We start from the raw sequence: 13,737 nt of genomic DNA, 5'->3' as shown, positions 1-13,737 counted from the left end.
GGAAAATAAAACATCTGGTTCGCTAATGTTCTTGAGGGAAGGAAACTGCCACCCTTACCCAGTCTGGCCTGCATGTGACTCCAGACTCACAGCAATGTGATTCACTGTCAAGTGCCTCCTGGGCAATTAGGGAAGGACAAGAAATGTTGGCCGAGCCAGTGATACCCACATCCTGTCAGTGAATTTTGAAGAAAGCACTGATGGCGCAGCTGAGGCATTCTCTCCAGGACTTGCCTGTTGGTAATTGTAAGGGGCATCGCTCCATCTTCAGAGCTCCCTCCCTTCTGTTGAGAGTTCCCACATTCTGAGGAGCTGAGGGATGGCAGTCCCTGCTTACACCTTGTGTAAAAGCTACACTGGAGCCAATGGGAGACCGAAGCCTGAACTGTGGCCTGAAGTCCCCAGCCGGGTACAATTCTCCTTGAAGAAATGTTTGCTCCTTTTCAAAGCTGGTGGAGAAAGAGAAAGAGAATGAGAGATAGAGAGAGCGAGAGAGAGAGTGAGAACTGTAGGTAGTGGGCCCCCGGTGTATTCCTGTACTTTCCTACCCCCTTGAACTGTCTGCAGTTCCCCCCCCGCCTAATCAGTCAGGTAGCCTCACTAGTGGTGCCATCACTTAACATTGAAATGCATAGTTCCCCTGGCCCCAGGGACATCAGCAAGGGTTTACAGTGGATCACTGAATCTAGGGGATTCCCGAGGTCGACCTGTTAAAAACAGGTTCAGATCCTCCAGATCCAGCCTCCCAAATGTCACCGTCCTCATTTGACTGAACACTGGTTATTACCATTGTCTTTATTTACCGCCTCCTGAACAAACCCAGGCTTTGGGTTTTCACCAGAGTTTGGTGTTGCTGGAACGATTGGTATTTATTGCCCATTGCTCGGTGCACTAACTGGATGGTGATTGGACCGTCTCCAAAATGTTGGGAAAACCAATTTTTAAAAAAGTAGTAATACTTGGAAAAGATTGTTGTGGTCATTCTAGATCACTGTTCTGAGGAATGCAAACCAAGTCAGACCAATGTGAGTCACTCACAAGTTTTACTATATTTTTTCTGCTGTAGATGCAACAAAGTGCATTGCTAGGTCTGTTAGATTGGAGCCGCCCGTGTCGATGTAGATCTGACATTATAAACAGGCTCTTTCTCTAAGAAGGGAACTAGTGAACTAGTCAGGTTTTGACTGGCATTCAACAGCTTTAGGGTCACCCATACTGAGACCAGCTTTGTGTTGTCACATGGACATTCTCCGTCTGTAATTAGACTGGGGCGTAGCCATGACTCTTGGTGACCGATTGTAGCTGGCAGCTTCATCTGAGCTTTCAGATCAGGAATACAGAAGAATTAGAAAGGTGCATGTTTCTTTCGGTAGATGGAGTAATCAGTTTACCTGCTATCCACACTCAGGGTCAGTACAATCAGCTGCCACTGACCCTGCTTCATGTTCCAGTGATGAATGCAGACACATCATGGGGACTCCTTCCTGTGTCCTTGCAGTGCTGATATCAGGATACTCTGAAACCCTTGACTGTACGAGGTTGGGGAGAAAGAGTCTGGGAGTTGGCTGGAGAAAAGGCAACAAAAATGCAACCCCCCACCCCATCCCAATCAGTTATACAGGCTGAGAGGTGAGTGGGTATTTCACAAGGACAGAACGCCCCTGGTGCTCACTTTCCACCCCACCAACCTTCGCATAAACCAAATCATCCGCCGACATTTCCGCCACCTCCAAATGGACCCCACCACCAGGGATATATTTCCCTCCCCACCCCTTCCGTAAAGACTGTTCCCTCCGTGACTACCTGGTCAGGTCCACACCCCCTACAACCCACCCTCCCATCCTGGCACCTTCCCCTGCCACTGCAGGAGCTGTAAAACCTGTGCCCACACCTCCTCCCTCACCTCCATCCAAGGCCCTAAAGGAGCCTACCATATCCATCAAAGTTTTACCTGCACATCCACTAATATCATTTATTGTATCCATTGCTCCTGATGTGGTCTCCTCTACATTGGGAAAACTGGACGCCTCCTAGCAGAGCACTTTAGGGAACATCTCCGGGACACCCGCACCAATCAACCACACCGCCCTGTGGCCCAACATTTCAACTCCCCCTCCCACTCTGCCGAGGACATAGAGGTCCTGGGCCTCCTTCACCGCCACTCCCTCACCACCAGACGCCTGGAGGAAGAACGCCTCATCTTCCGCCTCGGAACACTTTAACCCCAGGGCATCAATGTGGACTTCAACAGTTTCCTCAATTCCCCTTCCCCCACCTCACCCCAGTTCCAAACTTCCAGCTCAGCACTGTCCCCATGACTTGTCCTACCTGCCTATCTTCTTTTCCACCTATCCACTCCACCCTCCTCCCTGACCTATCACCTCGATCCCCTCCCCCACTCACCTATTGTACTCTTGGCTACTTTCTCCCCATCCCCACCCTCCTCTCGCTTATCTCTCCACGCTTCAGGCTCACTGCCTTTATTCCTGATGAAGGGCTTTTGCCCGAAACGACGATTTTACTGCTCCTCGGATGCTGCCTGAACTGCTGTGCTCTTCCAGCACCACTAATCCAGGATCCAGCATCTGCAGTCATTGTTTTTACCTGTTTTTACCTGGGGTATTTCACAAACCCCTCCCTCAGAATGGCTGCCCAAATTAGCACTAGCTCCTCCTTTCCCACTAGTGGCAGTCAGAGCGTGCGTTTGACCTGTCTGTGTTTTATCTCTGAAGAACCAATGTCTTTAGGAGCAATTTTGAAGTGATTTACCCAATGAAGGACAATCTGCTCTGTTTCTCCTCAGGCTCCATCAGTCGATGTTAAGGTGGCCTGGTTGAGTGAGATGAGGAAAGTATTAACAAATCAACAGAGGCTCCTTCGAGGTATTTTGCCACTTTGTGCTGATGCTGGGCTCTAGAAAAGTCTTCTACTATGATGTTTAAAATGAACGCTTAGCTAGATGCTTTGTCTAATTGTGCAATAGTGTAAGAAACTATGATGTTTAAAATGAACATTTAGCTAGATGCTTTGTCTAACTGTGCAATAGTGTAAGAAACTCTGCCTGTGAAAGCTGATTTCTCAGTTAGCTGTCGTGTTAGAGACTGTGGGAAACTGGAATGTGCAAATTCTGGTGCAGAGGGGCCACTCGAAGTCCGGCTTCACGTGGATGACCTCCTTGATGTGGAATTATATTCTCAGGAGAAGGCCATTCAGCCCATTTGTCATGAACTGGAGGGAGCTATCCCAATTCATCCCTTGCACCAGCTCCTTCCCACATTCCTCAAGGCCTTTCCATTTAAGTGTACATCCAATTATTTTTCTCCAGTTATTCTAAGATGCCTTTTCAGGCAGAGCATTTTAGATCACAGCAACTCCCACTGAAGGACAGAAAAGAGGTCTGTCCCCAGCTCCTCCTCAGCCATTCGATTTCAGATATTTCCCAATGGAGCCTTGCTAATCCTGAGCACCGCTGCAAATGTGTTGCTGGTTAAAGCACAGCAGGTCAGGCAGCATCTCAGGAATAGGGAATTCGACGTTTCGAGCATAAGCCCTTCATCAGGAATGAGAGAGAGTAGCCAAGCAGGCTAAGATAAAAGGTAGGGAGGAGGGACTTGGGGGAGGAGCGATGGAGGTGGGATAGGTGGAAGGAGGTCAAGGTGAGGGTGATAGGCCGGAGTGGGGTGGGGGCGGAGAGGTCAGGAAGAGGATTGCAGGTTAGGAGGGCGGTGCTGAGTTGAGGGAACCTACTGAGACAAGGTGGGGGGAGGGGAAATGAGGAAACTGGAGAAATCTGAATTCATACCTTGTGGTTGGAGGGTTCCCAGGCGGAAGATGAGGCGCTCCTCCTCCAGCCGTCGTGTTGTTATGTTCTGCCGGTGGAGGAGTCCAAGGACCTGCATGTCCTCGGTGGAGTGGGAGGGGGAGTTGAAGTGTTGAGCCACGGGGTGGTTGGGTTGGTTGGTCCGGGCGGCCCAGAGGTGTTCTCTGAAGCGTTCCGCAAGTGAGCGGCCCGTCTCCCCAATATAGAGGAGGCCACATCGGGTGCAGCGGATGCAATAGATGATGTGTGTGGAGGTACAGGTGAACTTGTGGCGGATATGGAAGGATCCCTTGGGGCCTTGGAGGGAAGTGAGTGTGGAGGTGTGGGCGCAAGTTTTACATTTCCTGCGGTTGCAGGGGAAGGTGCCGGGGGTGGAGGTGGCTAGACCAACCAACCCAACCACCCCGTGGCTGACCAACCAACCCAACCACCCCGTGGCTAACACCTCTGGGCCGCCCGGACCAACCAACCCAACCACCAAGTGCTCCAGTTTCCCACAGTTCAAAGATGTGCAGATTAGGAGGGTTGGCCATGCTGAATTGTCCCAGGGATGTGCAGGCTGGGTGGGTTAGTCATGGGAAATGCAGAGTTATAGGGATTATGTGAGAAGATGGGTCTGGGTGGGATGCTTTTCGGAGGGTCAGTGTGGACCCGATGGGCCAAATGGACTGCTTCCACACTGTAGGGATTCTATGAATGTAGAACAGTGCAGTGCAGAAATGGGCCCTTTGGCCCTCAATATCTGTGCTGACCATGATGTCATTCTCAGCCAACCCCAGCTGCCTGCAATGGTCCCTATCCTTTAATTTCTTCTCTGTTCCTGTGTCTGTCTAAATGCCTCTTAAACCTTGCTGATGTATCTAGTTTTGCCACATTCCAGGCACCTTCCACCCTCTGTGTAAAAACATTTCCTTGAAACTTTCCCCCCCCTCACCTTAAACTTATAACCATAACTTATAAAAATGTCAAAGAACTGCAGATGCTGGAAATCAGAAACAGAAATCACTGGAAGAACTCAGCAGTTCTGGTAGTACGTGTGGAGAGAAATCATTGTGGAGAGAAACGTTTTGGGCCCATTGACCCTTTTCCCACCCAGTTCAGTAACAGGAATCTCACGGGTGGGGACAGTGAGTCTGGTGTGAATTTGTGGAGGGGGGATTGAAATAGACTGATAGTGTAGCCATGGGAGGGGGCGGGAGGTGAGCACTCTTGAGATGCAGAAACATTCACTCTGATTTCTCTCCACAGGTGCTGCAGACCTGCTGAGCTTTTCCAGGAATTTCTGATTTACAGCATCTACACTTCTTTTGGTTTTTAATAGTTGTCCAGTGATTATCTCAATGGTCATATTAATGACTAATAATGAGAAAACAATTGATTACTGGCATTCTGGTCAGATTCACAAACACCGAGCCTCGCCAACTTTGAGACGTTGGGTGTGAGGTGATCCCAATTTTATCTGTAATTGGACAGTCCCGTTCCTCTCTGTTTGGTCTCCTGATCACATTGTGTTGTATACATCAGCTGCGTGACTCCAGGAGACAGGGTGGTGTTATCACTGTGCTCCATAAGCCAGATACAGAGTTTTCAAAATTTCAATTCATGCACCAGAACTGCCTTCCCCACTCTGCTCTCATCACTCATCACGCTAAATAAGGCTGGGAGTCATCGCTGCAAAATTGTCTGAAAAATAGAACCAATAATTTTGATGAGGTGAGCAACAGGAATATAGTATGCTATCCACACAAATCTGGGGATAAACTGAACAATTCAGAACTGAGATTGTTACACCCTTATTTGGTTACAATGTTAAGGATGTTACAGAACCAAAGTATTGTAAATAGAGTTAAAGTACAGGTTAGTCATGATTGAATGGGATAGCAGAACAGGTGCAAATGTGTTGCTGGTCAAAGCACAGCAGGTTAGGCAGCATCTCAAGAATAGAGAATTCGACGTTTCGAGCATAAGCCCTTCATCAGGAATAAGAGAGAGAGCCAAGCAGGCTGAGATAAAAGGTAGGGAGGAGGGACTAGGGGGAGGGGCGATGGAGGTGGGATAGGTGGAAGGAGGTCAAGGTGAGGGTGATAGGCCGGAGTGGGGTGGGGGCGGAGAGGTCAGGAAGAGGATTGCAGGTTAGGAGGGCGGTGCTGTGTTGAGGGAACCGACTGAGACAAGGTGGGGGGAGGGGAAATGAGGAAGCTGGAGAAATCTGAATTCATACCTTGTGGTTGGAGGGTTCCCAGGCGGAAAATGAGGCGCTCCTCCTCCAGCCGTCGTGTAGTTGTGTTCTGCCGGTGGAGGAGTCCAAGGACCTGCATGTCCTCGGTGGAGTGGGAGGGGGAGTTAAAGTGTTGAGCCACGGGGTGATTGGGTTGGTTGGTTCGGGCGGCCCAGAGGTGTTCTCTGAAGCGTTCCGCAAGTAAGCGGCCTGTCTCACCAATATAGAGGAGGCCACATCGGGTGCAGCGGATGCAATAGATGATGTGTGTGGAGGTACAGGTGAACTTGTGGCGGATATGGAAGGATCCCTTGGGGCCTTGGAGGGAAGCGAGTGTGGAGGTGTGGGCGCAAGTTTTACATTTCCTGCGGTTGCAGGGGAAGGTGCTGGGGGTGGAGGTTGGGTTGGTGGGGGGTGTGGATCTGACAAGGGAGTCACTTGCCCGAACCAACCAACCCAATCACCCCGTGGCTGCCCGAACCAACCAACCCAATCACCCCGTGGCTGCCCGAACCAACCAACCCAATCACCCCGTGGCTGCCCGAACCAACCAACCCAATCACCCCGTGGCTGCCCGAACCAACCAACCCAATCACCCCATGGCTAGACAGGCCGCTTACTTGCGGAACGCTTCAGAGAACACCTCTGGGCCGCCCGAACCAACCAACCCAATCACCCCGTGGCTCAACACTTTAACTCCCCCTCCCACTCCACCGAGGACATGCAGGTCCTTGGACTCCTCCACCGGCAGAACACAACTACACGACGGCTGGAGGAGGAGCGCCTCATCTTCCGCCTGGGAACCCTCCAACCACAAGGTATGAATTCAGATTTCTCCAGCTTCCTCATTTCCCCTCCCCCCACCTTGTCTCAGTCGGTTCCCTCAACACAGCACCGCCCTCCTAACCTGCAATCCTCTTCCTGACCTCTCCGCCCCCACCCCACTCCGGCCTATCACCCTCACCTTGACCTCCTTCCACCTATCCCACCTCCATCGCCCCTCCCCCTAGTCCCTCCTCCCTACCTTTTATCTCAGCCTGCTTGGCTGTCTCTCTTATTCCTGATGAAGGGCTTATGCTCGAAACGTCGAATTCTCTATTCCTGAGATGCTGCCTAACCTGCTGTGCTTTGACCAGCAACACATTTGCAGCTGTGATCTCCAGCATCTGCAGACCTCATTTTTTACACATAGCAGAACAGGACTGAGGGACTGAACGGTCTCCTGTTCATGCACAGCTTTATGAACTGAAGCTCCAGCCGACAGTCCCTATTCCATATCCTTTTACAATCTTCCCTCTCTATTATAATACCATTAAATGATGTCCCTGTGATTGCCTCAGTAGTCATGCCTGCTCAAGAATTTCATTTCCACTTAATTGGAACCATTTATTTAATTGAGAACTGAATGGATACAGGATATACAGGCAACCCCTGGGTGATAACAATGCCTGATCATTATCTCACTGTGCTTCGGTTCCACAGATGACAGCCAATCTCATCATCATCATCTTACAGATCAGATTCTTCTATCCCCAGGGTAAGTGTTAAAATGGTCCATAAGATCTGCTCTATTTGTCTTGCAAAGGAACAAAGTAGATTGAATCAGTTTTGCATTAATTTAATGCAATTGGAAAGATACGGTTCCAGAGATCTGAGCAGTTCTTCAGAAGACAAGTTTGTCCTTTCTGTCTTGTCTCAGGCAATTTTCTAATTTTTATCGTTCCTACAGGAAACAGAAAACAGCCTCTTTAAGCTCAGAGGAAAACGATTCTGAGCTGACAAATCCTGTGATTTTGGAAAACTTCTCTCTGTCCCCTCAGCATCTTTCAACACGGAAAGGTACTGCCCCAAACCCCTGTTCACAAATCGGAACTGAAAATGTCAGGCTGGTATTTATTGTAAAGGCCAGTGGGTCTGCACATACGCAAGTTGCAGTGATGCTAATCAGAGAGTTTCGTCATCTTTCAGCGAAGCGTTACTGGCTGTGTGGTTTTTGAGCTGACTGTGTTCCTAGAACAGTGTGCTCTGTGGGCTAAATTTATACAGTTGTTAGCTCAGAAGCTGTTTTCACCAAACTCTCTTGCTTTTACTTAGAACTTCTAGATAAAGAAAATGAGTGAAAAGGAAGTTGAAGTGACACCATTGCTAGCTGTTTAATCATATTTATGTATTTATAGTGAGATTACCATCATGATTGATGAGGTAGATTCAGAAAAAAAACCCTAGCAGCTCAAGACTGGGGGCTCATGAGGTCATTGGCAGCAGAAGTGTATTTAACCACAATTTAAATCTCTCCGCCCCTGCCCCCCCCCCCACCTAACCTTACTCAACCATCAACCCAGGGATCAACTCTGGTTCAAAATTAATTGTGGGAGAATGTGTCTGGAGCCAGGTATAACAAAAACAAATATGCCAACCTGGTGAAGCTACAACATGGGATTATTTACAGGACGCAATAATCCTCTGCAATAGACAGAGAGCTATGCAATCCCACATCCAAATGATAAGATCTAAGCCCTGCAGTCGTGCAATACCCAGTCATGAATAGTGGTGGGCAATTAATGAACTCACTGGAGGAAGTGACGTCAGAAATATACTCATCCTCAATGACAGATGAGCCCAGCCCATCAATACAAAAGATAAGGCTGAAGAATTCACAGTAATCTTCAGCCAGACGTGCTGAGTGGATGATCCATCTCGGTCTCCTCCAGTGGTCCCCAGCATCACAGATATCAGTCTTCATCCAATTCCATTCACTCCACATGATATCAAGAAACCGTTGGAGAGACTGGATATTGCAAGGACTGTAGTCTCTGACAACAACCTGTGCTCCAGAACTTGACACTCCCCTAGCCAAGCTGTTCCAGTACAGTTACAACACTGACATCTACCCGGTAATGTGGAAAATGCCCAGATATGTCCTGCACATAAAAAGCAGGATAAATCCATGCCAGCCAATTATCGGCCTGTCAGACTTCTCTCGATCATCAGTCGAATGAGGGAAGGCGTCATCAAACAACACCTGATTAGCAATGACCTTGACGCCCAGTTTGGGTTCCATCAGGGTCACTCAGCTCCATACTTCTTTCCAATCTTGATCCAAACATGGAGCAAAGGAAAAGAGGACTAACTGCCCTGGACATCAAAGCAGCATTTAACCGAGTGTGGCATTGAGGCACCCAGCAAAACCGGAGGGAGTCAATGGGAAGAATGAGGAGAAGTCTCTATGTTGCTTGAAGTCATACCTGGCACATGGGGGAGATGGTTGTGGTTGTTGGAGTTCAGTTATCTCAGCTGGCGGACATCTCAGCAGGAGTTCCCCCAAGTGGTGTCCTAAGCCCAACCATCTTTCAGCTGCTCCATTGTAAGGTCAGAAGTGGGAATGTTTTCCAATTAATGTACAGCAGGCTGGCTGAAAAACAGTGAGAGTTTCTGTGGGTGCTTTAAAAAGGAAGTAGTTAACAAAGTGAATCTGGGGAATTACTAATGGAAAAGGCAGATTAATGAATTTGCATCGGTTTTCACTGACAGATATATGAGCAGCATCTCCGTGTTAGCGGCAAATCAGAAAATGTAGAATTGTTCATTTTGGGAGAAAGAGTAAAAATGAAGCACTTTATCTAAATGGTGAGAGATTGCAGAGCTGTGAGATTCCATTTATGTATGCTTTATACAAATGAGTGACTTCAGGGATGAGTAAAAGTCAGCCAGATTGCTGTGAGTCTGGAGTCACGTGTAGGCCAGACTGAATGACATTCCCTAAAAGACATTACTTTCGTCAACAGTTCATGGCCATTTGTATTATTTTATTTCCAGATATTTTTCGTAGAAACTGAGTTCAAGATTATCAAGCTGCCATAGTAGGCTTTGAATGAATGCATGATTTATTGTTACGTGTATGTTACAGAGGGAAGAACAGTAAAGTACAGGAAACAGCTTGTCCACTGTCACCACGATCGGTGCTATTTTGAATAGTTTAAGAAAAATAGTAGAAAGATAGAGCTTAAGGAGAATCCATCAGTCCTGAGCCAGCTCATCATCTGTCCATCAGTCCTGAAACAGCTCATCATCAGTGGCGCCTGTTCCACCATTCACTTCCCCCCACACCCACCCTCCCCACACCTCCCCCCACCTCCCCACCCCCACCACCTCACATTGTCTGCGCTGGGCCCACCGAAGTCAGAGTCACATCTCTTGCCATTGGACCCACTTCATCAATGTCACTGTGATGCCCTTCTGCCATTGCTTAGCTGCCCCCAACATAGTGATGAAGGTGCCAAGCCTCAGGCCAACCCTTGCTGCTCGGTCCATCTTGTCATCATCGCCCCCACCAATGTAGCAGCCACCCATTCAGATGCCAGGTCCCATACTCGCCCCTGTAAAGTAAGTAGGGGCTTGGTCACGTCCACGCTGGGCTCACTCACTGCTGCCATGGGTCAGTGCTGGGATCCCTCACTGCTGCCAATGCCATTTGAGCTCAGGAAAAAAGATAAGTAAAGGAAAAGAGGAGGAAAAAAATAAAAGCAGTTGGAGTGGATGGGCCTGGCTAATGAGCTCTCCTCTCTGCCATCTTGATAGTTGTATCTCCTGGAAGTCCCATTCTGTGTAATCCGAACACTGCAGTACCTGTCTTTCACAGTGAGCACTACATTGTAAGGGGAATGTAATCAGAGACTGTGACCTGACCCTGTGTTTCTCTCTCCCCACAGACTGGACCGGGACTTTACGTTATGTTGAAGCCTCTGAGGGAAATGATGGCTGGTCCAGTAACAATGACACTGAGGAAGAGGATTCAAATCAACTGGTCAGTGACTCTGACAGATCAATGGCTGAAACATCAAAAGTTAATGTTTTTAAAACAAGACCCTTCTGGTCCTAATCTGTCTGAAGTGATTGTTGTTTATCATTGGTTAGCTCTTTTACCCTTCCCTCCCTTCCCTCCCCTCTGTCCACCCCCAACCTCTATTTCAGTGCACCCCCACCTTCCTGAGTTATTTATGTGAAAGCACAACATGAAATGACTGAATGATCTCTACCCACTCGCCAAATTGATCACTCAACGTACTCTGTTCTTCAGGTCAAAGAGTGAGCCAAGTCTAATTGGATGTTCCATGTGTTGAGGGTGACCAGGAAAGGGCATGTGGTAGCCCATGGTTGGGATGCATGGTGTTTGCATGGAGACCTGATCTTCACTGTTCCACCAGAGGCCAGTTTCCAAATTGACATGAATCATAGAATCCCTACAGTATGGAAACAGGCATTTTGACCCAACAAGTTCACACCAACCCTCTGAAGAGTCACCCACCCAGACCCATTCCCCAACCCTATTACGCTGCATTTCCCCTGACTAATGCACCTAACCTACACATCCCTGGACATAATGGGACAATTTGGCACCTAACATGCATATCTTTTGACTGTGGGAGAAAACTGGAGCACCCACACAGACACAGGGAGAATGTGCAAACTCCACACAGTCACCTAAGGCTGAAATTGAACTGGGTCCATAAGACCATAAGACATAGGAATGGAAGTAAGACCATTCGGCCCATTGAGTCCACTCCGCCATTCAATCACAGCTGATGGGCATTTCAACTCCATTTACCTGGAACCTCCCCGTAGCCCTTAATTCCTTGTGACATCAAGAATTTATCAATCTCTGCCTTGAAGACATTTACCGTCCCGGCCTCCACTGCACCCTGCGGCAATGAATTCCACAGGTCCACCACTCTCTGGCTGAAGAAATGTCTCTGCATTTCTGTTCTGAATTTACCCCCTCTAATACTAAGGCTATATCCACGGGTCCTAGTCTCCTCGCCTAACGGAAACAATTACCTAGCGTCCACCCTTTTCAAGCCATGTATTATCTTGTAAGTTTCTATTAGATCTCCCCTTAATCTTCTAAACTCCAATGAATTCAATCCCAGGATCCTCAGCCGTTCCTCGTATGTTAGACCTACCATTCCAGGGATCATCCGTGTGAATCTCCGCTGGACACGCTCCAGTGCCAGTATGTCCTTCCTGAGGTGTGGGGACCAAAACTGGACACAGTACTCCAAATGGGGCCTAACCAGAGCTTTATAAAGTCTCAGTAGCACAACAGTGCTTTTGTATTCCAATCCTCTTGAGATAAATGACAACATTGCATTCGCTTTCTTAATCACGGACTCAACCTGCATGTTTACCTTTAGAGAATCCTCGACTAGCACTCCCAGATCCCTTTGTACTTTGGCTTTATGAATTTTCTCACCGTTTAGAATGTAGTCCATGCTTGTATTCTTTTTTCCAAAGTACAAGACCTTGCATTTGCTCACATTGAATTCCATCAACCATCTCCTGGACCACTCTCCCAAACTGTCTAGATCCTTCTGTAGCCTCCCCACTTCCTCAGTACTACCTGCCTGTCCACCTACCTTCATATCATTGACAAACTTTGCGAGAATGCCCCCAGTCCCTTCATCCAGATCATTAATATATAACGTGAACAGCTGCGGCCCCAACACTGAACCCTGCGGGACACCGCTTGTCACCGGCTGCCATTCTGAAAAATAACCTTTTATACCAACTCTCTACCTTCTGTCAGACAGCCAATCCTCAATCCATACCAGTCCTTCACCTCAAACACCATGGGCCCTCACCTTGCTCAGCAGCCTCCCGTGTGGCACCTTATCAAAGGCCTTTTGGAAGTCTAGATAGACCACATCCACTGGGTTTCCCTGGTCTAACCTACTTGTCACCTCTTCAAAGAATTCCAACAGGTTTGTCAGGCACGACCTCCCCTTACTAGATCCTTGTTGACTTGTTCTAATCCGACTCTGCTCTTCCAAGAATTTAGAAACCTCATCCTTAATGATGGATTCTAGAATTTTACCAACAACCGAGGTTAGGCTAATTGGCCTATAATTTTCCATCTTTTGTCTTGATCCTTTCTTGAACAAAGGGGTTACAACAGCGATCTTCCAATCATCCGAGACTTTCCCTGACTCCAGTGACTTTTGAAAGATCTCAACCAATGCCTCCGCTATTTCCTCAGCCACCTCCCTCAGAACTCTAGGATGTATCCCATCGGGGCCAGGAGATTTATCAATTTTAAGACCTTTTAGCTTTTCTAGCACTTTCTCTTTTGTAATAGCAACCATACTCAACTCAGCCCCCTGACTCCCTTTAATTGTTGGGATATTACTCATGTCTTCCATTGTGAAGACTGACGCAAAGTACTTGTTAAGTTCTTTAGCTATTTCCTTATCTCCCATCACTAAACTTCCAGCATCAGTTTGAAGTGGTCCAATGTCGACTTTTGCCTGTCATTTGTTTCTTATGTATTGAAAGAAACATTTACTATCATTTCTAATATTACTGGCTAGCCTACCTTCATATTTGAACCTCTCCTTCCTTATTACTCTCTTTGTTATCCTCTGTTTGTTTTTGTAGCCTTCCCAATCTTCTGATTTCCCAGTGCTTTGGCCACTTTATAGGATCTCTCTTTTTCTTTAATACATTTCCTGACTTCCTTTGTCAGCCATGGTTGTCTAATCCCTCCCCGGATAATCTTTTTTTTCTTGGGGGTGAACCTCTGGATAGTGTCCTCAATTATACCCACAAACTCCTGCCATTTTTGCTCTACTGTCTTCCCCGATAGGCTCTGCTTCCAGTCTATTTTCGTCAGTTCCTCTCTCATGCCCTCATAATTACCTTTATT

The 13,737-nt window shown here is 47.8% G+C and overlaps 1 protein-coding gene across 2 annotated transcripts in view; it reads left to right on the top strand.

Annotated features, from left to right (window-relative positions):
* mcf2a (MCF.2 cell line derived transforming sequence a) overlaps window positions 1-13,737 on the top strand; it is a 199,047-nt gene that overhangs the window by 168,578 nt on the left and 16,732 nt on the right. For both annotated transcript variants that reach the window (XM_060832397.1, XM_060832396.1), the window contains exons 24-27: window positions 2,804-2,882; window positions 7,521-7,575; window positions 7,768-7,877; window positions 10,748-10,842. In XM_060832397.1, the coding sequence (XP_060688380.1) occupies window positions 2,804-2,882; window positions 7,521-7,575; window positions 7,768-7,877; window positions 10,748-10,842 (339 nt within the window). The remainder of the gene's footprint in view (window positions 1-2,803; window positions 2,883-7,520; window positions 7,576-7,767; window positions 7,878-10,747; window positions 10,843-13,737) is intronic.

The sequence above is a fragment of the Hemiscyllium ocellatum genome, chromosome 11 (genome assembly GCF_020745735.1).
Source record: "Hemiscyllium ocellatum isolate sHemOce1 chromosome 11, sHemOce1.pat.X.cur, whole genome shotgun sequence".
NCBI lineage: Eukaryota > Metazoa > Chordata > Chondrichthyes > Orectolobiformes > Hemiscylliidae > Hemiscyllium > Hemiscyllium ocellatum.
This window is presented reverse-complemented; position numbering and strand designations above follow the sequence as displayed.